Raw genomic sequence first — 22,826 nt, 5'->3', positions numbered from 1 at the left:
GATTTAATAGAAACAATTATCAAATGAATATCTGTCTGTAATGTAATCATCATTAAAACCTTAAAAACATATTTCGCTAAATTTATTGTTACAATGACGTAGCTACATATTGGTCGAGTCTTAAACAATGAATATGACCCATCATAACCAAAAAGACAGACAATTGCAATAATCAATTCCCATTATTGAGTTTTCTGAAACTTGAACCTTTATGACCCTTATTTAATAATCATTGACGAGTCGGATTGATAGCAGTTTCAACTTGCATGGTTTCGAATTTCCATGCGAAAGATTTTAAAAATGGTCGTGTCAAGTTGCATTGGTTCGAATTTCTTTATTCATAAACTAGCACCGTACAAGTAAAAGGGAAGAAACAGTATTTTGAAGTTTTTCGTTTAACTTTAGTGAACGAGATTTGAAATTTATAAAATTATAAACTTAACAAACCATAACCAGTATCACTAGTAGAAGAAACACAAACATCCAAAAAAAAGAAAAGAGGCAAAATGTTATACTTGATCCTTCTCCCTCTCTTATCCCTTCTTTTGGCTTACAAATTTCTCTACTCCAAAACGCATTGTTTCAAGCTCCCTCCAGGACCACCGTCACGTCCCTTCGTCGGCCATCTCCACCTCATGAAACCGCCGATCCACCGTCTCCTCCAACGCTTCTCCAACCGATACGGCCCAATCTTATCCCTTCGTTTCGGCTCTCGCAACGTTGTTGTCATAACTTCATCTTCCCTCGCTCAAGAAGCCTTCACCGGCCAAAACGACATCCTTCTCTCTAGCAGGCCTCTACAACTCACTGCCAAATACGTCGCCTATAACCACACAACCGTTGGAACAGCTCCTTACGGAGACCACTGGCGTAACCTCCGCCGCATTTGCTCTCAAGAGATTCTCTCCTCTCACCGCCTCAACAACTTCCAACACATCCGCAAAGACGAGATATTGCGCATGCTCAAGCGCATTTCACGCACCACGCAAGCCTCCAACGGAAGCAGCAGTTTCACTCACATTGAGCTCGAACCCCTCTTATCCGATCTAACGTTCAACAACATAGTAAGGATGGTTACAGGGAAGCGATATTACGGCGACGATGTCAACAACAAGGAAGAAGCAGAGCTATTCAAGAAGCTAGTTTACGATATCGCAGTGTACAGCGGAGCTAACCATTCCGCTGATTACTTGCCAGTTCTAAAACTATTCGGAAACAAATACGAAAAGGAAGTTATAGCTATTGGCAAATCCATGGATGAGATTTTGCAGCGTTTGCTCGATGAGTGTAGAAGAGATAAAGAAGGTAACACAATGGTCAATCATTTGATCTCTCTACAACAACAACAACCTCACTATTACACTGACGTTACCATCAAAGGCCTCATGATGGTAAGATGTCTAATTCATGAATCATGATCACATCAAAAAACTTGATTTAATTGAAATAGAACGAATTTTGAATTCAATTTTTACCTGATTGTTTGTTAAAGGCGATGATGCTCGCCGGGACTGAGACCTCCGCCGTAACACTAGAGTGGGCGATGGCGAATTTACTGAGGAATCCACAGGTACTGGAGAAGGCGAGATCGGAGATCGATGAGAAAGTCGGAAAAGATCAATTGGTCGACGAATCAGACATCGCCGTGCTTCCTTATCTCCAGAACGTCGTCTCCGAAACATTCCGGCTATTTCCGGTGGCGCCGCTTCTAATCCCTCGATCGCCGACGGAGGACATGAAAATCGGCGGTTACGATGTCCCGCGCGACTCGATAGTGTTGGTGAATGCTTGGGCTATACATAGAGATCCAGAGCTCTGGGAGGATCCAGAGAAATTTAATCCGGATAGGTTCATAGACGTATGCGGAAACGACTACTACGTTTTCAAACTAATGCCGTTTGGAAATGGCCGGAGAACTTGTCCCGGCGCCGGATTAGGGCAGAAGATCGTGACATTGGCGCTTGGGTCGTTGATTCAGTGTTTCGATTGGGAGAATTTGAAAGGTGAAGAGATGGATATGTCAGAGAGTGCTGGGTTGGGTATGCGTAAGATGGATCCCTTACGGGCTTTATGTAGGCCTAGGCCCATTACCGCTAAGCTTCTAATCTAATTTAGAAAACTGGCAATTTATTATCTTAAACAAATGCGGTAATAAAATGAATGATTTCCATAATAATAACTTCAAATCATAGAAATATATTATTTCAGTAACAAGAATTTTAGGTTTAAAAGATGGTAAATTTGGATACAAACGATACCAACATTATTTTCGGATATACTACATTATTTAGTTTAAATTCACAATAATTTTTTATTCCACAGACGAGTTCTCCAAGCTAGCATTAGCGGATTGATTTTGAGATAGCAATTCTCTCTGAAATGAAAATATAATTAGTGATAAGCAAATAACCAAAAAAAAAACGTTTTAACGTGAAAGGTGAAACCATAAATCCTTTTTTTTTTTTTTTTTTTTTTATATCACATGTGAAGCCATAAATCCTTAAGTTCCAAAAAAGGGAAAAAAAAAACCATACAGTAAGTATCAAAATGGACGTTGTTGTTCTTTAAATGGTAATTTTCCCAAAATAACTGTTATCTATATGAACCCAAATAAAATTACCTTTCGAGATTGAACTTTAACCTTTGCCGTCCCGATTTTTTCCATTCGACTTTGAAGTTCAGCTAGTGAATCCCACTTATTCGGACTTTTCAAATAGCAGCTTCAAAATATAAAGACATTAACTGTTCATATATACTAAAAATATATATATATATATTTTGTTCTAATATATAATTATAAGCATATCTGTAAAATTAGATATTTACTCCAATTTTCGATCAACTTCGGCCAATTCGGCTTTGTATTTCTCGATTTCATCTTCGATCGCCTAATATTACGAAAACTGAATGGTTAGGTATACATATTAAAACAGCCATGCATAAAAGTAATTTAACATATTTGATATTCATAAATATTTTCCAAATCAAGCATGAGAAACATTTATTCGTCCACATGCCTTTGGTTGAATTTGGTAACGAACAGCATCGCCACGACTTTCTCTGCACATCATGTAAAACAAATAAAAGCTAAACAACAATATACCTTACTTGTCAATTGTCATATGAAGCAAAATAACAATGGTATAATTCATACGATCATAGACTTTGAAAAATTAATAACCTCGAGTTGGTACGCATCGAGTCTTGAAGCATCTGATCGACTAACGCTTTAACAATCTAGATTTGCCCATACCAATCCAGAAAAAACAAATTTAGATATACGATTTTTTTTTCTTAAACTATAAAAATATCGTCACATATTAAGATTTATTATAGGTATTTTTACCGTCTCATCTTTGAAGCTGTACGATCAAAAAAAAAAAAAAGTCTATTACTTTATATTCTTAGATGGAACAATATCATTTGAACTCAATAAAAAAAAAGATGCTTTAGAACAAATAATTTACCGTTGGCGCATATAAGTAGGCAAAGAAACATACTTGTGTATAATCTCCTCGACACTATAAGCATTTAACAATAGTGATGAAAATGATATGATCAGATTAATGAAACTATTTAAGAATGTTATAATTATTAAAAGAAGAAGAGGAAATTTAGAATACCTTCCTTTGGCATTGAAAACGAAGAGTTTGCCAGAAGGAGAGAAGAAGATGAGAGCAACATGAACATCACATAGAGCATAGAGTTCATAAGCTTTCTTCAAAAGCCCATTTTTTCTTTTAGCAAATGCTATGTTTCTTTGTTGTTTATCTTCTATCTTCTTCATCTGTCTACCCATTTTTTTTTTTTTGTGTTTTTTTTACAATGTTTGTTTCTCAGTTAATTAGCTCTCAAACTCAACATCTAAGTACATTACTTATATAGTTGATGTATAAACTTGTAGGCTTTGATATTGTACAATGTAACAAACTATAGAATCTATGATTTGGATTATGTTTTCTTTATATTAAATTAATGTATAAATGATAAATATGAATTAAAAAATAGATTTATTTTTAATGAATTAGAAAATATATTTAAATAAAGAGAAAGTTAATATTATTGTTAATATCTAATAGATAATAGATAAAAAAAATCTGTTTCCATACACATTAGAAGATTATAACGAAATATAAAAACTTTTAATTAATATGGCTTAGTAACCTAGATAATCCCATATGGAGTATCTAATCTTAAAGATTCAAGAAAGTGTTGTTTTGCCACTTGTCTTAACATCTAACATAGGGTACATAACAAATATTTTTATATAAATCTTTGTGAAATCAATAAAAAATAAATTACATATCTAAAATAAATTGAATATCGGATTAAATATCTAAACTTTTTAACAAATATCTAGACACTAGATTCAACAAGCTTAAAGTATGTCTTTTATAATTTTATTTTAGGTTTATGTTTCACATTTTTGTAGTTAATTACCTATATTGAGATGTTTATATATATTATATTCACACATTGAAATTTTTTTTTTGTGAAAAAATAAAATATTAAATATTTTTTTGGTCAATAAACAGAAACAAATATAAAAAAAGACCACTGGGACCCACTCTTATAAGATAAACCGTAGACTCTCTCTCTCTCTCTCTCTCTCCCATTTAACAAAAAAAAACCTTCGACCACCGAGCGATAATGGTGGCTGGACTATGAGATCTCCGTCGTGTTTCTCGCCGCCGATTATAATCCTTCTCTACTAATGGCGATCTTAGTCGATTATTTAGGTAATGGTTTTTTTCTTGTAGGGTTTTCGATTTTGTTGTTTTGCATCTGAAATTGTGAACTCATCTACGATTGAAGCTCTGAAATTTTCCATTAGAATTTTGTGTGAATTCGTCTTCTTTTCAATTCGACGCATATGGGTTCCCTGATGAGACTTGTGGAGATATTAGTTCGATTATAATTTCATGAAAAAATGATGCTTTTCGGATTTTTCTAGGGTTTACTTGAAGAAGAAATCAAAAGTATTTATTGGTATGGAGGTGAAGGAATCGAAGCTAGACATGGATAAGGAGTTAGAGGCATTACCCAAAGAGATGCCTTGTACTAGTAACTATGAGGACCATAGTTTTTATAATACTGTTGAAGATCTCACTGAGGATCCTTGTGGTGTTGGTGTTGATGTTGCTGGTGGTGAAGATAGTGTTGATGTTTCTGTTAAACAAGAGGTGGTAGATGAAGACGAGGTTGATGTATTGGAATGCTATGATGAAGATGAGGTTGAAGCCTCGGAATGCTATGATGATGCGACTGATGGATATTCGTCGAGCTCGTTTAGTGGAACTGTTTCTGAGCATGAGAGCGATGAACCTGCTTTGAATGATCAAGAAGCTGATTCCATCACTTGTAATGATACTTCTCTTCCGCTCTGGGTTAGGTAAGCTCCTTTATCTGTTATGGTTTCCTCGTCCGCCGCAGTTTTGCACATCTTTTTGCAATCTTTGTTTCCTTTACTAATGAGAAAAACGTCCACTGCTTAGTTTGGTTTTATAGATCATTGATTTGGTAGCTTATTTTACTATTACTGATAATTGAACCTGATCATTTCTCTCATCTCTGAGTTGCTTGTTTCTGAAAGAATTATAGGAGTTACTTTACTACTAGTCTACTACTTAGCTGCGCTCTGAATTTATCTCTGAAACGTTAAGATTTGCTCTATATCGTGAATGGTATGCAGTAAATATTATTTTTTGTTCCCTCTTATGGCAGAAAGAGGAAGCTGACTGATCACTGGAGGAGGTCTGTAAAGCCTATAATGTGGCGTTGCAAATGGATTGAGCTCAAAATCAAAGAATTTCAGAACCAAGCACGGAAGTATGACAAAGAACTGGAAGAATCTTTCCAAGCCAAGCAACTGGAGTTAGAAAATCACAAATCAGAAGAAACTGGAATAAAGGCATTGCCTTCTCTTCCATGTTATACTCAGAAAACCCGACCCAGGAAGAGGAAAAAGAGAAAGCTAGTTGAAGATACCTTAGATGTTCCATCCTATGCATCAAACCATAATCTCTTCTCTTATTACGGTAGGGGAACAAGTTTTGGGTTCTTGCTCTTCTGTTCGTGTGTAATGTTCATCTGTCATTACTTGTCTAATAATTCCTTTTTTCTACTGTTTCTGATCTTTTTATAGATTCCCGGAAGTCTTTGGCTGATATTGCTCTTAATGACAACTCCCGCAACCTAGGTATGGTGTTCCGAATCCTAAACTTTGAAATGATATTAATCCTTTTGAAAACGTTGATCTTACAAATCTATTTGTGTTGTGTGTGTGTGTGTCATGAATCATCAGATAAACGGAATAAGAGCGCCAAGGATGAGACAGTTTTCCCTGAAGAGACACCGCCTCTCGAGTTTAGAGAAGGCGATGCATACTTGGAACAGATACTTTTGAAGATTGAAGCAGCAAAGTCAGAAGCCCGTAACTTGAAAGCCCGAGTAGACAAGGTTTTGAGTGAAAATCCCAGTAGCTTCCCTCCGGCTAACACAGTGAATCTACTTGGATCTGCTGATGTGTTCACCACCTCAGAACAACAAAAGCCCCTGGTGGTTATCAAAACCGAAGATGAGAAATCGATCATATCTGAAGAAAAACCAGTGAAATCTGCTTCAGTTTCATCTCATCACAACACACCTGAAGATGAAGAAACAACAGATATATTACTCTCTGAAATCCTGGCATCAAGACGCAGAGAAGGGAAAGCGATTGTTCCCGATAAGAAAGTGCAGAAGACAGAACAACAAACATTAGTTGAGGAAGGTCCATCAAGACCTGTAAGTTTCTGCAAACTCTGTGGAACTTTGCCAAACCCTTTCGGTCTCATATGCCTTTTTAACGCAATGCAGGTAAGGAAAAGAACACCGCGCAATCTTGAGTTGATAACAAAGGAAGAGACTAACCCAAAGAGAAAAAGGGTTTCAAAAGAGAAGCCAAAGTCTAGTGTGACGGTGGCTTCTAGATTTAAGCTTCCCAGCAGGAAGAGAAAGCGAGGAAAGCGAAGGTCAGGCTCTACTGGATTAAGAAGAAGATCCTAAAAAAGGTTTGGAAAATTTGAAGAAACAAATTGGATCTTGTGTTAAATAGCAAAGTATGTTCATTCTAAGGTATGCTTAAGCCTCTAAAGTACAGAGAAATATATAGAGTGGCTATGTTTTGATTCTTCATGTCAAATATATATTCAAACTGCATGAAGTTTATGTATTTGTGACATAAACTAAATCAACTTCCGAACTTGCTTCTAAATATTTTGGTGTAGATAATTCTTACAGCATCATCTGCAATCTTATCTTACCAATCATATGTTTAATAATGCTGTCGGTGGGATTAATCCACAAGTTAACCGTTCTAATGTTTTGTTTTTGGGTCAAGGCAAATTATGTTAGTTTTTATTCCTATAAAGGGAATAAAATCTACAACCTAAATATTTCTCCAATAAATTCTACAATTCTAAACCTAAATCTACAATTTTAACATGAAACTCGGAATCAAGTCAGAATAGTGCTATACTTTGAAAACGTTTATTTCAAATACATTCTTCTTGAGAGTTTGGCAGAGACAATGGCTAAAATGGTGACCGTAGGGACGAATATAACATCAGGAATGAGTTTGATTAACTTCAATTGAGGAACATTCTCTCCTGCTCTCTTAGCAGCCATAGCCGCCGGTGGAGATACTATTCCGGTGAGCAGAGTGACGTCATCGAGTTTACTTGGTTTCACTCTCTTTGACATGAACTCTATGAACACTTTTTTCTTCTCTTCTTCGTCTTTCGCTTCCTTCCACTGCGTGAAACAACCCTGTAGTTTATATATATATATTATCATTCAAAATTGTGTCAAATTCTTTCTAGAGAAATTATTGCTACAAGGTTCTTTTATACTTATATGTGATTTTTTTATAGAGGAGAGAGGCCTCATGTACTTTTATTTGGTCCGGGGTCGGGAAATCGAAGTGTCTGCCTGGTAAAGCCGAGTTGAAGTTGCTGCACTCATTAGATCAAAACTAGTTATATTAACAGCTAGCCATGTAAAAAAACTGAGACTTGATGAGTATCATATATTCTTACTTAAAGATGTCTAAAACAGCAACGTGGAAATCGTCGAAGTTGTTGATAGCTTTTTGGGTGAATTGTTTGTAGAGTGAACCCATTACCATATTCATCATCTGCGTCGGTGGTACCCCTAATACGTCAAAATAATATCGAAATACAATTAGGAAAAAAATAATAATACGACGAGAATGATTAAAGCGGTCGTATTGTTAGGTTTAAAGAATACAAATCAAGTTGTCAATTGTTAGGTTAAAGAAAAAAACCTTTTCCGAGAAATCCCATTGAACCACCCATTTTGTCTAGAAGCTACAAGTTAGTCTTTAGAAAAGAAAAATAATTTGCTATGTATATATCTGTATTTAGGTGTGGAATCAGAGGCTTGGCTTGGTGGGTTTAGGATCTTTGCAAAGCCAAGAATCCTCATAAATTTTACACAAGACATTGGTTCAAGTATAAGTTCTGCTTTTACTAAAGTCGACAAAAAGTTAATTAGTCTTTGATTTATGCATCTCTTTCTTTAGATTAGAGTCTGATATATAATTAGATCACTTTTTAGTTAGCTTCCAGAGTTATAGTAATCTAAAAATTAAGTTTTTGTTCAGATTCCACAAAAGCTTCCAACCGTGTTATTTAGTGTTACAACAATGCATATATGCTCTTTGTAGAGTAATTTCTTCACAATGGAGCAATGTTCTTTTCATAAAGCATGGAGAATGACTTGTCCTCTTTACCTTACTCTCTCTTTTCAAAATCGGTGAAAACAAGTAACCTTGTATATTCATTCTCTTCTCACTTACTACCACACTTTGCTTACCACTTTATTAGGTATCTATGGAATTATTATTTCTTTCATATCTAGTCCTCTAATAAGAGAGAAGACAAACATATGAATCTAGCTATTTTGAAAGGTACGATTAAAAAAACGTTGTTTTATATAATTGGGATCCATACATGTCCAGTAATAAATTTTAGACAGTTCATTTTTATAGCAACTTGGCCACTTGAGTTAATTACGACGCAACTTCACCTTTAAATACAAAAAACTAAGATCCAACTAAGTAGCTGACACTTCCATTTTTTTCGCATAAATTATACTATTTCCCATTGTAAATATTTCGTTCAAAATATTAAATAGCGTACGTGTTTGATGAAAACTCAAGTCGTGTGTGTGTTTGTACTTTGTAATGTAGTATACGAAAATACATATTGATTACATCAATTCTAAATAAGTGTGTTTATTCAAGACTCAAGAGCAACACATTAACATACTCAAGAGTAACACATTAACATACTCAAGAGTAACATACCATATACAGATTAGTAGCGACATATTTGTAATATTGGTAAAAAACTTTAAATGTTTACTATCTAAAAATCTTCCACTACATCTTAAACATTTCAAATTCATAGTAAATAGTACATTGCATCTTACATTACACGTCCATAACACACTAAAATTTTGCAGTAGCTGTATTATTATTATTCACACGAAAAAACATTATATAGAGTAGATGATGTCCCCATATTAATTGTGCATTAAAATTGTAATGAGTCATTTTCAATAAAAGAACTCGGACCCATCCACTAAAGACTATTGTCTGCTAAAAAGAAAAAGAAGGAACAATCAATCGTGTAATAAACAGTATCATCATCACTGACAGATGTGAATTTCTTATTATTTCCCATATAAATAAAAATAAAAAAGATAACACAAACTGTATAAATCAATTAAATACCAAATTCGTAAAAGAAACATACAATAATAGTAGGGTCAAAAAGATAAAAACTAAAAAAATTTAGGGGGTGAAAAGATAAATAATTTTAGAGTGCCATGACGAGAACAGCCCACGCGGTTGCAACCGCTCCCACAGCTACATTCCTCAATGCCCTTGTGCTCTCTGCTCCGCTCTGCATTATTCATTCAATTCTCCACTTCAATAATATTTCGAATTTTATAAAATTGCAAGATCTTTATAATGTGTGTGTTTTCGTTGTTGAATGTTCTGAGATAACTTTAAAGGCATTCTCAATGAAAGTATCTTAGGAGGCTAAAATATCCCCATCGAGGATGGTATAATATTGTTGATTTCAATCCTAATTATTTCATTAATAATAATGAGTATTTTTTGTCACAAGACCAACAACGACCTGTGACGGTAGATAAATGTTGAGTTAAGCCAATGTACCTGATCGTCGGCAGATGTGGAAGGACCGGGAGAAAATGCGTCGGAGTTAGGTCCGGGAGCTTCCGTGGGTGGTGCAGGTGGACTGAGAAGTTCCGGAGCCGGAGCAGGTGCGTTGTGGTGCTTTTTAGATTTCTTGGCAGTCTTCTTGTGCTTGCTTGGAGCAGGAGCCGGCACTTCAGCCACTGGAGCAGCTACTGGAGCCGGAGGAGAATCAGCCACGGGAGCGGCTACGGGAGCTGGAGGAGAATCAACTACTGGTGCTGGAACCGGTGGAGAGCTCACCGGAGAAGAAGCTTTCGGTGCCGGAGCAGGAGGAGAGCTCTCGGGAACAGGTGTCGGTGGAGGAGATGAGCTAACGGGAGCAGGAGATTTCGGTGCTTCGACTGGTAAAGAAGACGGAGTTTTGGCCGGAGCAGCCGTGGGAGAAGTAACGGCGGGGGATTTAGTAGGGGAAGTGGTAGGAGCAGAAACAGAAGGAGTGGTGGGAGATTTGGTCGGAGATGAGATCGGAGATTGGCCACCGACACCGGCGAAGACAATGCAGATCAATGTAACTTTTAGGAGGAAACTGCGATCCATAATTACTATTTTTTTGGGTTAAATTTGGATGAGAAGAAGAAAACAAGTTTTGTAAGGACCGATCTTAGAGAGAGTTTGAAGTGAAGATGTAAAAGTACTGATGAGTTTAACCCGAACGTGTTGGTTGATGTAAGGGCAAGTGTGAGTTTTTTATATAAAGGCGATGAGAAGAGATATGGACCGTTGGATCAAAAAAAGGACCACATACAGATGTAGCCGTTGAGAAACAGGACACAATATCCTGTATCTTATAATGTAGGGCTCAATTAGCTTTATTTATTTTCTTACACAATAGCTCTTCATTTTTATATTTTTTCTTGGCATTTTTTTGATGTTTTATTATGCCATAATTTCATTCGTCAATAGTGGGTAGTTTGAAGCATGTGTTTTGTTTAATGTAATGCAGTTATATATATGATCGGATATAAAAACTGATCTATAGTAATTTTAACGTTATACTTCACTTTATATAACTTGACGTTACTATATAATCACAAGTCTTCTGTCATCATAATAATTGGATTTGAAATTGATAACCAATGTCGCTAACATATTTATCATTGTCTAACACTAATATTAATTTATAATATTGTTATCAGAGAGAGTAGTACTGTATCACGGTCTAGAAATTTCCAACTACTAAATTGTCGGCCTTTACAAAGAAAAAAACTACTGAATTTGTCGGGAGATAATTAGTTTATGAAATAACAAAAAAAAAAGGTACTACATTGCAATTGAGATTGGATTAGTTATTATGGGGAAGGGATTACCAATTCTCTTACCACGGGTGATATCATTGTGACTCGATTGATTTACAACGTTAATCATTAAACTCGAGTTCAAAGTAATAACATAATGCAATCCAAATAAGACAAAGAGAAAGAGATGAAAGTGAAAACGTAAACGAAAAGTGTCTTTGGTCGGAAGTTACAAGTAGAGAGACAGCTGGTTGATTTGGTTTTTGCCACTTTGGATTGATTTGTGGCCTACACGGATTTCTCTTTAGCTGTTTAAGACTCAGCGCAATTATTGCCACTTTCTTTATATTATTATTTTGGATTGATTTTAATCTCTGTGACTGATTATTCATTCATAGTATGTTGCCACCGTCACCGCCATGGCCTGACTGCTATAAGCCTATATACATTATAAACTAAACTCCACCCACACTCTATCGAATTTTTTTTTTTTTTTTATACTCTATCGAATAATCATCCGTGTAGAAATAGAATCAAAACCGTCGAGCCAATCACGAAATGTATTGCTTATGAGCTAAGATTTTGATTTCTCTTTTTCTTGCTTCTCACTTTTGTTCCATACTTCTTCCAATGACTCTATTTAGAATATGATAAAAGTTTTTTTCACAACGTTTTCTTATAGTATTATTTTACCGGACTAGGAAGAAAACAAGACACGTTTCGGTCTAGTTATATCTTATACGTAACAACTTATTTATTTATGAGTCCTTCAAAATAAAGACAGCGACAAGTGGAAATTTCTGAGAGCGGCGCGTCGGTGGAGATTGGAGAAAAACTCAACGCGAGTGCTCTCGTTCGTTGACTTGTCGAAAGGCTTTGACGAGTGTTTGCAGCGATAATAAATGTGTGACTCGAATCTTACGAACATTACTATTTTAGAGATTTTAATTAATTTCAGAACATACAACGGTTATATTTGCTCACGGTATTAATGGTGCCAATCAGACCAATCAGTACACTGGCACTTAAAAAAGTAGTTGGAATGATTAGCAAACAAAAACAGATCCAGGGTCTTCGTAAATTTATAAGCAAACACAGCTCCGCGAGAGTTTCTCATGCTGAGTTGTGTTATTTGAAACGAGAGAGATTATAATTAGATACATTATTAATTCTGCAAAATAAAGTTATACATGAGAGTTTAAAATTCTTTAGAAATCCTAACAAAGCTTTTTTTGTTTGTTTTTGTTTTTTTAGACAGAAGCATATCATAAACTGAAGATTTTTGACCGAAACATAAGTTTTCTTACTGCTCATCCTTTGGTTAGCTTTCTTCACTTCTTATGATTGAATAACTCAATCATTGTAAGAGCTAAGCGCCGCGACAACTGCTCCAGTTGTCGAAAAAGCAGAGGAAATATCCGGGTGGTCTCTCCACGAGGTGTTGATTTTCAGGGATGGGTATAACCAAGACTTTACCGAATCAACAAACGAGCTCGGTCCAACATCAAGTATAGCCTCCCAATCGATCTGTAACCCTTTCGGGATAGTCTCAGTAAATTCCATATTAGCAGCAAGCAGAAGTCCAAGTAATACTACAAATCCCGTTACAGCAGTCCCTCGAGCTAACGGCATAAAATTGTACCTGAGGAAAACCGATGCTTGCAATTAAATACCACCAGCTGGTGAGTAATCAATCATATGTTATGTTGTCATTGTCATTTACCAGTAATATGTCATCCGTAAGATAGCATCTCTAACGGTTTCTAGAGCGTCGAGATCAATAGAACCGTAATTTTCCCCACAATAGGCAGTGCATAAAGCCTGCGGATTCAGTTGGACTTTTGAGACTATATTTCAGAAAAAAAGGAAAAAATATTATGCTTAGGTCCTACCTCCCAAGCTGAGGTCATTTCTTCATCAAAGTCGCTCCACCTTGCAGGTGTACATGGAGTTCGAATTGAAAAATCATACCCAAGCCTTCCCCTGGAAAAAACAGAGAAATTTATTGAAGAAGTGGCAGTTAAGATTTGCGTGAAATCACATGCGAAAGAGTAAAAGTTTACGGTTTTTTAAGGCAGGTGATTCTAGTTCCTTCGAGGCGTTTCCTGAAAATGTTAACAAAGCAAGAAGCAAAATCAAGATAAAACAGAATGTTCAGTGAACATTTATCTTGTGGGATTACGGTACTAAACAGCAACAAACCCACCCTTCGAGTGCCGTACTGTCGCACCAAGTAGCCACCCAGAAATCCTCACCAACAACTTTGTGTAGCTCATCACAAGTTTCAGCACGCATTATCTGCATCTCGTGGGGAAGTACAGTAAGAGAACAATGAAAAAACGAGAATCATTCACGCAAGAAGAAAGGAACACTGACTTCTTTTATCTTCTCATCTTTAGATAGATCAATAACTTTATCTTTTTTGCTGCGTACAGAAAGTTTCTCCTTGATGATGCTCTTTGCAAGAGTCAGGGTTCTGAAGTAACATATTCAAAGTTTATCAGTTATGAAATGAGGAAAAGTTATATAAGTAAATGTACGGAAAAAAAGTTAACTTCAATATCCTATAATACTTACCTTTCATAATTTGGGAAATAGCGTACAACTTTGGCTTGTCCCAGTACCATCGGTGTATGAGAACCAAACCCAGTATTAAACTCTTCACTGCAATTAGGATAAACAATCTCAACCGAATTATAATTTTTACTTGGAAAATTGTAATTCGGAAAATTGAAGCCTAGTTAAACATAGACTAGAAATGGAACGTGTACCTAAGTTTGTTAACCCACACAACTGGGTCACAAGGCTCTGAAATTTGTCTCCATCTGACAGCAGAAGAATAAACATCTTGCCAAGACAACATAGAGCGGCCAGATGATCGATCTTCTAGTGAGGCATACCCAGTTGAAGTTTCACTAGAACTGCTAGTACTACACCCGGCACCACCTCTATTTTGACTAAGCATGTTGATTCTCTCTCTCCTCCGGTTCTTTTTCCCATTTTTTGGGGTGCCTTTGTTAGAATTCCTCCATTCTATGCGCCAAGCTTTTGAAACTTTTTGAGCAATCTCTATCACAGCCAATCCTGCCATACGATGCTGAAAAATCATTGAAACACAAAAAATTAATGGAGGAGAGGCTAGTTTTTAGGCACACATAAAACATCATATGGATATTCGTGTATAGATCTAGTGATTAGATGCAACAGGGACCTTCTGCAGCAAGAAATAAAGAGAGCTGCTATGAGGTTTAAATGAACTTTAGAAAAGAAGAAAGCAACCAAAAAAAGAGTGGTGAGAAGGTAGATACTCAGAATATCTAAAGTCACCTGGCGTTTGTTCGGTAAGAATCCGGGACAATCATATTGGATCCTCTTGCCTATTACATCAGCAAAACGAAGAACATTCGCCTTCTGTTTGGTTATTGCAAGATCTTGCTTTTTCAGTTTACCCTTCTTAAGGGATTCACGTAGGGGAGGTTGTCTGTAAACCTTTTCACATACATTTTTCGGGTGTAGTCTTTTGCACCAGTACTCCTGAAAACTCACAGGAAAAGAAAAGTCACATTCACCACATATACGATTGAGGAAAAAGGAGAGTGTTATAGTAGCATAAGGAACTGTAAGATATGCTTTCGCATATTCACGGAACTTGGAGGCACTAATAATCTTCTTGTACCACAAAATCAACTAATGATCACTTCAGACTTGAGATTGGTTGAGCTAATTAATACTTAATAGTGAAGATACACGTAGAAGACATTTAAATTGTCAATTCAAGCACATTGAATATACACTGTTTTTTCCCCTATCTCAAACCTCAAGTATACTTCTTTGACACTCTGGATTTTCATGGCTCATTTTTGAGCCTATGTTTATTCTAATTTGTATAAACTACTCAGAAAGAGTTCAGACAAACAAAAGCAAAAGTCTGACTTTGTAGTAACATCAGAAATATCAAGATAGAGAGGGAGAGAGATATCACCTTGAACATTGGATCTATGTCACCATCAATATCAAAGCAGAGAAATTCACTACTAACTTTGGAAGCCGTGTACAAGGCAATCTCTTTCTGCGGAAGAAAAAGGGATAACTTAAAAAGTTAATGTTAAGGAAAACAATTTTATAAGATAGAGGGAGGTTTTTCGCTGCTCAGTATGCTAATTATAAATAAGCAAAGAACCATTATTCTCAGAGAAATGATTCCTTACTTTTCTACAATACTAATGGAATAGCTAATAACTACGGGGTGCTACAAACAACAGTGTACTAAGAAAGTAATCTTGCATATAACATTTCAACATTGAGATTTCATTCCAGCCAACCTGATAAAATGCCAAGCATTGAAGAACAAATTTTTCAACTGCATCAAGTTCCACGTCAACAGTAGCATCATAGTCCTTCACCTGTAAGCATGTTCAAGGCAAGCAATAAGGAAGAGTCACCTTAAAAATCGCAGCCATATAGTTAATAACGAATATTTACCGCATCTCTATATTCTCCTACAGCGTGATAGCAGGAACCTCGTAGGTACAAGCACTCTATTGTGTTCTCAATGCTTAATCCGATAGATAATTCTTGGATAGCCTTCCTGAGAAATAAAATTTACCAAAAAAAATTACAGGTGAATAAAATCACTGATTAAAAGACCTTGTACATCAATATCGAGGTGATTATGACCACCAAACTTATCAGTTTCTTTAGGAACATCCTTTACACATTGAGATATACTAACTGGGATCACTCACGAACATTTTAGGTAACAGGCACATCAACGAAGACATAACAATCCGCATTAACCCAAATTCAGTATCCAGCAATCTTAGTTACACTGACGCTACATACCTGTGTTCGCCTAATCCATGAAACACTAATCCACGCAAGTGATAAGCCTTCCAAACCCTAACCAAGACAGGAAAATTGCCATGACTATGATGGAAAAGCCATAAATACAGTATATTGTTACATGTGGTAGTGCATCCCAAAAAAAAAGAACTACCTGTTGTCCACTTGTAGAACCTGCTCAATGCATTCCAAAGCCTTGCTGTGGTCGGCCAACTCTTGATAGAACTGCCAGGAAACAACCATCCGAGTACAGTAAGCAAAAAAAAGTGTGTAGTATCATACTCAATTAATTCAAGCAAGAAACTAAGATGAGCAACCTAAATTAAAGAGAAATAAGTTGAGGAAACCAAACAATCAAGTAAAAATGTCCCTTCAAGAAACCTTAATTAAATTACTCCAAAAGTCAAGATGTAAGCTTTCATCGTTTAAAGTCTCACTTGATTTACAGAAAACTTACTTACCATCACATGCATGGAAGCACAGATTTATATATAGAAGCAATGCCAAAGATCCTATCTTCACCACAGTTCAGCATAATAGGAGAAAATTCAATAAACAAAGTATGTTCCTACATATTTTAGTATTTGCCGGTTACCTGGGCGAGATGAAGCCAAGCTTCAAGATAATTACTATCCAACTGGATGGACTTCAAATGCGCCTCTTCAGCTTTTCTAATTTCACCAAGAGAAGCAAATGCTAGTCCCTGGAAAGATCAACAAAGTTTTCCTAAGAATACATTCACATCCATAGTTACTTTGGAAACCAAGAATAACAAGAGAAAATATAGTCTTACCAAATACGTATATGCGGACTTGTTATCTTTCTCTTGCTTCAGACATATAGATAGGTCTTTTACAGCAGCAGCGAAATCTTTAGATTTGAAATTAACAATACCTGAATTGATTGCGAATGTCAGTGGTACTTTATGGCTTTTCACTAAGGAATTCAGGTATTCAAAAAGGAAAACTGATGTAGGGAACAAGATATCGAACGAGAAAAGAGCATAAAGACACTTACCCCTTTCATGCAATACATCAGGTGAGTTTGGCTCATATACCAGTGCTTTAGTCAAATCTTCAACCGCCTATCACCAAAGGATAGCTTAAAAGTATTGTAAAAAAACGTTTCCGGAAATATACCCATAAAATGCAAGCACTAAACAGGCGTAAACACAGACGTCAATCAGAGGCTTATCCAAATTACTGGATACTAATCAGACAATATTATTTATCAATCAACACATGTGTACATCGTTAGGAGCCCCATAAAATACATTTATTGTTTATGCTTTTAGCTCTGATCAAAGAACAGAATCAGGGAAGACGTGGAACCACTAACCTCAGCATACTCCCCAAGAGCAGCACGAGCCTGTCCTCTCCGCTTCCAAGCTTCACTTGCTGCTGGGTTAGATTGAATAGCCTGACCATCATCATCATAGGAGAAGAATTGGTGAGCTTAACCCACAGTGGTAACAACTTTTGTCAAATATATGAATACCTTAGTAAAATCAGCTATAGCACTTTCAAGCTCTCGTTGGAATGCATATGCTGTCCCTCTTCCTATAAGTGCCTCAGGGTAGGTTGGTTCTTCCTTCAGCACCTGCACAAAGATAAACTAAATGGTAAAAAATGTGACCCAGTCATTTTGGCCAAACAACCTCCAAATAGAATGTAAAACAGAGAAACGACGGACATTAAGATCACTAAAGAGGAGTACATGAAAAATCACCTTATCAAAAATTGAAATAGCTTTCATATAGTTTCCTTCATTCACCTGTTGACAACACAAGAGCTCAGTGATCAAGAATTTGGAAACTATACCACTAGGATACATCAAAAAGTAATATTGTCTTATAATTTTTGTGCATCGCTATACCTGTGCAATGCCTCTAGAAAGTCGAAAATCCACACTTATAGAATGGTTTCCTGATATTCTTGCTATGGTGTACTTCTTGTTTATCGTGGTTTCATTACCAACTCCACAACGTACCTCAGCTTTATGGCTTGATTTGCTAGTAAATCCGGACGTAATGCTTAATTTTTTTCCATTAATCGTCACGTTCCCTAACCAATCAGAACTTTCAGCTAAATTATCATGCAAATCAGAACCATTACATGGTTTACATGTTTCATAAGAACCATTAATTTGGCTGCCACACTTTCCATTCTCTTTTTCCTTGAACGATGATCCATTACATAAGTCAGAACTACCACGAGATTGCTTGCTTGCCTTGGATACATCCTTTGAAATGCTATTTATCTTTGATTGCTCACCCAATTCCCTGGATGCCTCGTCGGAGTTCCCATTACTACAGGCTCCTGATTCAGATACTGAAATACTTGTTGTTTTGCAGGCATTGATGCTTGTTCCAGAAGCAGTATTCTGGTTGTCCAGCTTATCAATTTTTTCATCAGACTTCTCACTTTGAGGCGAGGCAGAGGTCTCTTGCCGGGGCTCGGAGGCATGATTTTTGAAAGTAGAATCAATTTCTCGTCTTGCATCTTTTAAGAGCTCTTCTAATTCAAGTAACTCCTTCACATCTGCTGTCTGCTGCAAAGCACTTTTATACCCTTGCTCCAAAACAAGAACAGCTTCCTGTTTTCTCCCCAAAGCCAAAAGAGCACGCCCTGGATGGAAATGCTGATACACTTGAGTTCACGGGAAGTATACTAGTCAAAGAAAAATGTCCCCCACCACACAATGATTCAGTAACAATTGACATCCTATGCTAACTTGACAGAAATTTTCACCCTAGGTTCACAAAAAACAGAGCAGCTCATAGCTTATAATAAGATTACCGATATCATCATAACTAGCAGGCAGCGGCATTAACTAAACCCCTACTTATAGTTCCAAAGCCAAGACTCACTACCAGAGATGTTACACTTGATACTCTGAAGCACTACTCACAAGCTTGGAAGTAAACTAACCTTTGAGTATATAAGCTTGAATGGCAGAAGACTCAAGCTGAAGTGCCTTATCACAGTCCTTAATCACATGCTTGTGAAGCTCCAATTGATTATAGCAAAAGGCTCTATTGCTAAAACCAAATTCCCAATCAAAACAAAATTCAGATTAAAAGAGCCGTAAATCAATGATACCGATCCGGAGAAATTGATGACAGAACAAAGGTCGTGAAACCAACCATATATCCAAAATTGAACACTGCTTAGCAAGGAGCGAATCGAGAACTCGGATCGCTTTGGACCAGTTCCGTGAACTGCAGTGCTTAGCTAACTCGGCTCTTTCCGATGTCGCCGTCGCCGTCTCCATATTCCCTGAGCAGCGAGCGGCGTCTCCGATGGACAAAATCAATCGCCTGTTTTATCTTTCTCTATTGTATCCCTCTTCCTCGTGGCCGCCGTGTCTCAGGGGAACGATGGGTTTAGGGGTAAAAATGGAATTTACAGTGGGGAAAATGGCAAGAGAGAGAAGACTTTGACGGAGAGCGAAACGGGAAGAAAAGTAAAAAAGTAACAGAGGAAGAGAGAGAAGGAGACGAGGAGAAGATGGTGAAATGTTGATGATGATACTGGTCGATGCTGGTGGTGGTACCGTGTCTCTTGTTGTGGTGGTAATCAAATTTTGGGGCAAGTGTTGCACACGTGTGAACTTTCTCGTCACGTGAGTATCTAAAGCTTTTTTCCCATACGTAAACGGGCCTAGGCCTTATCATTACCTTTTTACAGTGGGCTAGGCCTAATAAATTTAAGTTCAGTTAGCAGTCTTGCCAAATAATTTTTTTTTTTTTTTCAAGCATAAGAAGGGAAAGACTTTAACAACAAACTTGAAGTTACGTGTGGTGTATTCACTCAAACCAAAAGATAATTACAGATTAGAATTTTTGTTTTCATCATCTATAATTGATATTTGTACAATAGTTTTTAAATCACTAATTCTTCAAAAATTGTTTTTATTTCATAAACAAAACAGACAGAGTAACATATAAACAGACAGCGCCGCCTACCGTAAAATTTGGATATTGTTAATGATAAATGAAAACATAGAAGACAATATCTTTTGCACCGTGACACTAAGATAGCATCAAACAAATCCACGATTCCATAAACAAACAAACCGAACGCCATACTAGAAAATTAAATCCGGGAGATCATCTCAACAAGACCTCAATGCTAATATTCCCTGGTATATATAGATCATACGTATGTTCTCATTCTCATGTGTAGCAATTAAAACCTTGATACATAGTCGAAAAACCTGAAAAATATTTGCAAGTAAATTACATCTACACGCATTTTTAGCAGAACGACACTTCGAAATAATTCACTATGCTCCTATGGACCATCACTATTACATCGAGCAATAATGAGGTCTATCTAGCAAAGCTGGACAAAAGACAGAGAGACTTTTCCTTTAACAAAAGATAAGAACAACAACGATCAAATATTCAAGACAAACGAATCAGAACCAAACCACAACTAAACAAATGTTCTCGACAGGCAGACATATCACATCAGAAAATTTATTTTCATTTTTTAGACACCGTTAGTTAATAAATTAACTAAATCTCTCACAATCACAAATCAATGTCATTACGAATGTGACGGAGGACGACGGGGATTACAGAATCCGGCGAGCTAAGCTGAGGAAGATGACCGTCAGAAGGAATGACCTCAACGACGGATTCACATCCAAGATTGGCGTGAAGATACTCCGAGACGGTGACTGGTACGGCTAAGTCCTTAACACTTTGGAGGATGTGACAAGGGACAGAGACGAAAGGCAAGATTTGTCTCATGTCGCTTTGGAAGATGGTCTGACCGAGGGAGAGAGCAATGTCGGGACGCATGTTGAAGAGTGTTCTGCTGAATTCTTGAACGGCGATCGAGTCCATGTCACCACCGACGGCGAGTGGTGCGAAACCTGAGCACCAAGCTTTGTAATTGCTTCCCATCGCTTCGAAGAGTTGGTTTAAGTCTTCTTGTTCGAATCCTCCTTGGTAATCAACGTCGTTCACGTATCTTGTAAACGCAGCAAACCAATATATTGATTAAATTAACAAAAGTAAATTGATATTTCCAGGGTTTTCTTTTGTCAGAAGAAGAATAAATTAATATGTAAGCACCGCTCTCAATTATAAAAAGAAAAGGTGTGCAAAAACGGGTATTTCTAGGTTTTCTAACAAAATCATTATCAAAACTTATAGATTTTGTGATGATGTCAGGAAAAAATAACTTATGGATTTTATATTAAAACTAAAAAAAAAAATGAAATGCTTTATTGTTGAGAAATAGGATAATTCAGACAAGAGAAGGAACAGAGAGGGCCTTTGTCCAAATTATGTCAGAATGAGATTTAAAATAAGCAAAAATCTCGGCTCTATGAATATTCTTCACCAAATACTAGAAAAGTAGAGATAATTCCGTAGATTTTAAGATCATTAGAATTTTACTACATATTGTAATATATAATTGAATTATGTAAATGAATCAAGAAGAAGAGACGATGAATCTCTGTAAAAAAAGTTACCTAGGAGAAGCAGAAATCATGACGATTTTGGAGAAGAGATCAGGACGATTAAGAGAAGCCAAGACACCAACCATGGCGGAAACAGAGTGACCAACAAAGATACAAGACTCAATCTGGAGATCTTCTAAGATGGCAATCAAATCAAAGGAGAAGCCTTCGAGAGTTGAGTAACGATCGAAGTCGAAGTAGTCAGGGTTTGTCGTACCAGCTCCCATGTTGTCGTAAAGCACGATGCGGTAATCATCGACCAGATGTGGTACCAGGTGTTTCCACACTGACTGGTCCGTACCGAACCCGTGACCTAACACGATCGTAGCTTGGTTTCCTGAACCAATCACCTTCACGTTGTGAGCTTCCTCGACCACACCCATCTTTCTCTCTTTCTTTTCTCCTCTGACTCTCTCTCTCTCTCTGTCTAAAGATTCTTCTTGTTGTTATATCTCTCTCTTAATCAGCTAATGTGAATTGCGACGAACTTATTTAAAAGTGTTTGGTAGTAGTAGTATATCTTTTATAAATAAAATCTCTTTTTTTTTTTTTGGAAGAGAGGTAATAAATTCTGGGATCTTTCTTTAGAAAAATCAAGATTTATAGGTGGCTGGAACCATATTTGTTGGATTGTCAAACTCAAAACATCGCGATTCGTTAATCGTGATACACAATTTTGATTTTAGTTTTTGGAATGAAGCCCAATTTATTTTGGAAATTTGAGTGGACTACATGAGGTGTAACGGTTTTAGGTCGATGTGGGGCACCATACTTAATGTCTTCTCTTCTACCAAAAAAAAAAAAAAAAGGAACAAGAAGTTTGAACAAAATATTTTCTATGCATGATTATTATTTTATTACACGTTAAAAATTACATGCATTTATTGTAAACTTAACAAAAAAAAGTACCAAATGTGAAGCAGAATAGTTATTTTTCTTTTTAACTTAGTCAAAAGTCTCATTTATTATAATCAATGTTT

General features: G+C 36.5%; 7 protein-coding genes across 7 annotated transcripts; 2 read left to right on the top strand and 5 right to left on the bottom strand.

The window, feature by feature from the left end:
- The first annotated feature begins 330 nt into the window (after positions 1 to 330).
- LOC17878569 (cytochrome P450 81F1) lies at positions 331 to 2,190 on the top strand. The gene is made up of 2 exons (XM_006285151.2): positions 331 to 1,391; positions 1,493 to 2,190. Exons 1-2 carry the CDS (start codon positions 507 to 509, stop codon positions 2,108 to 2,110), a joined length of 1,503 nt encoding a protein of 500 aa, XP_006285213.1. The 5' UTR covers positions 331 to 506; the 3' UTR covers positions 2,111 to 2,190.
- LOC111829748 (agamous-like MADS-box protein AGL66) lies at positions 2,153 to 3,799 on the bottom strand. The gene is made up of 8 exons (XM_023779805.1): positions 3,624 to 3,799; positions 3,468 to 3,521; positions 3,347 to 3,362; positions 3,182 to 3,237; positions 3,018 to 3,060; positions 2,827 to 2,888; positions 2,621 to 2,720; positions 2,153 to 2,374 (listed from the first exon to the last, which is right to left on the bottom strand). Exons 1-8 carry the CDS (start codon positions 3,797 to 3,799, stop codon positions 2,312 to 2,314), a joined length of 570 nt encoding a protein of 189 aa, XP_023635573.1. The 3' UTR covers positions 2,153 to 2,311.
- Positions 3,800 to 4,621: 822 nt separating this feature from the next.
- On the top strand, positions 4,622 to 7,272 carry LOC17879764. The gene is made up of 6 exons (XM_006283593.2): positions 4,622 to 4,739; positions 4,955 to 5,392; positions 5,725 to 6,038; positions 6,146 to 6,199; positions 6,305 to 6,786; positions 6,859 to 7,272. Exons 2-6 carry the CDS (start codon positions 4,992 to 4,994, stop codon positions 7,045 to 7,047), a joined length of 1,440 nt encoding a protein of 479 aa, XP_006283655.1. The 5' UTR covers positions 4,622 to 4,739; positions 4,955 to 4,991; the 3' UTR covers positions 7,048 to 7,272.
- Positions 7,273 to 7,497: 225 nt separating this feature from the next.
- LOC17878943 lies at positions 7,498 to 8,363 on the bottom strand. The gene is made up of 4 exons (XM_006284589.2): positions 8,327 to 8,363; positions 8,079 to 8,193; positions 7,934 to 7,994; positions 7,498 to 7,809 (listed from the first exon to the last, which is right to left on the bottom strand). The coding sequence occupies exons 1-4, from the start codon at positions 8,355 to 8,357 to the stop codon at positions 7,531 to 7,533; spliced, it is 486 nt and encodes a 161-aa protein (XP_006284651.2). The 5' UTR covers positions 8,358 to 8,363; the 3' UTR covers positions 7,498 to 7,530.
- A 1,331-nt stretch (positions 8,364 to 9,694) lies between these two features.
- Positions 9,695 to 10,970, bottom strand: LOC17880131 (lysine-rich arabinogalactan protein 18). The gene is made up of 2 exons (XM_006284437.2): positions 10,250 to 10,970; positions 9,695 to 9,971 (listed from the first exon to the last, which is right to left on the bottom strand). The coding sequence occupies exons 1-2, from the start codon at positions 10,826 to 10,828 to the stop codon at positions 9,885 to 9,887; spliced, it is 666 nt and encodes a 221-aa protein (XP_006284499.1). The 5' UTR covers positions 10,829 to 10,970; the 3' UTR covers positions 9,695 to 9,884.
- A 1,701-nt stretch (positions 10,971 to 12,671) lies between these two features.
- LOC17877723 (suppressor of RPS4-RLD 1) lies at positions 12,672 to 19,914 on the bottom strand. The gene is made up of 23 exons (XM_006282981.2): positions 19,514 to 19,914; positions 19,299 to 19,408; positions 18,244 to 18,995; positions 18,097 to 18,141; positions 17,866 to 17,967; positions 17,707 to 17,787; positions 17,386 to 17,452; positions 17,162 to 17,262; positions 16,964 to 17,071; positions 16,523 to 16,593; positions 16,369 to 16,425; positions 16,009 to 16,114; positions 15,849 to 15,929; positions 15,509 to 15,595; positions 14,854 to 15,060; positions 14,298 to 14,623; positions 14,104 to 14,190; positions 13,903 to 14,002; positions 13,733 to 13,824; positions 13,590 to 13,631; positions 13,419 to 13,509; positions 13,250 to 13,347; positions 12,672 to 13,168 (listed from the first exon to the last, which is right to left on the bottom strand). Exons 1-23 carry the CDS (start codon positions 19,639 to 19,641, stop codon positions 12,880 to 12,882), a joined length of 3,228 nt encoding a protein of 1,075 aa, XP_006283043.1. The 5' UTR covers positions 19,642 to 19,914; the 3' UTR covers positions 12,672 to 12,879.
- Positions 19,915 to 20,574: 660 nt separating this feature from the next.
- LOC17878038 (probable esterase KAI2) lies at positions 20,575 to 22,406 on the bottom strand. Its single transcript, XM_006284252.2, has 2 exons — positions 21,859 to 22,406; positions 20,575 to 21,350 (listed from the first exon to the last, which is right to left on the bottom strand). Exons 1-2 carry the CDS (start codon positions 22,227 to 22,229, stop codon positions 20,906 to 20,908), a joined length of 816 nt encoding a protein of 271 aa, XP_006284314.1. The 5' UTR covers positions 22,230 to 22,406; the 3' UTR covers positions 20,575 to 20,905.
- Between the last annotated feature and the right edge of the window lie 420 nt (positions 22,407 to 22,826).

The sequence above is a fragment of the Capsella rubella genome, unplaced genomic scaffold (assembly GCF_000375325.1).
Source record: "Capsella rubella cultivar Monte Gargano unplaced genomic scaffold, Caprub1_0 scaffold_7, whole genome shotgun sequence".
Classification (NCBI taxonomy): Eukaryota; Viridiplantae; Streptophyta; class Magnoliopsida; order Brassicales; family Brassicaceae; genus Capsella; species Capsella rubella.
The sequence above is the reverse complement of the archived record's forward strand: the minus strand, read 5'-3'. Positions and strand labels throughout refer to the sequence as shown.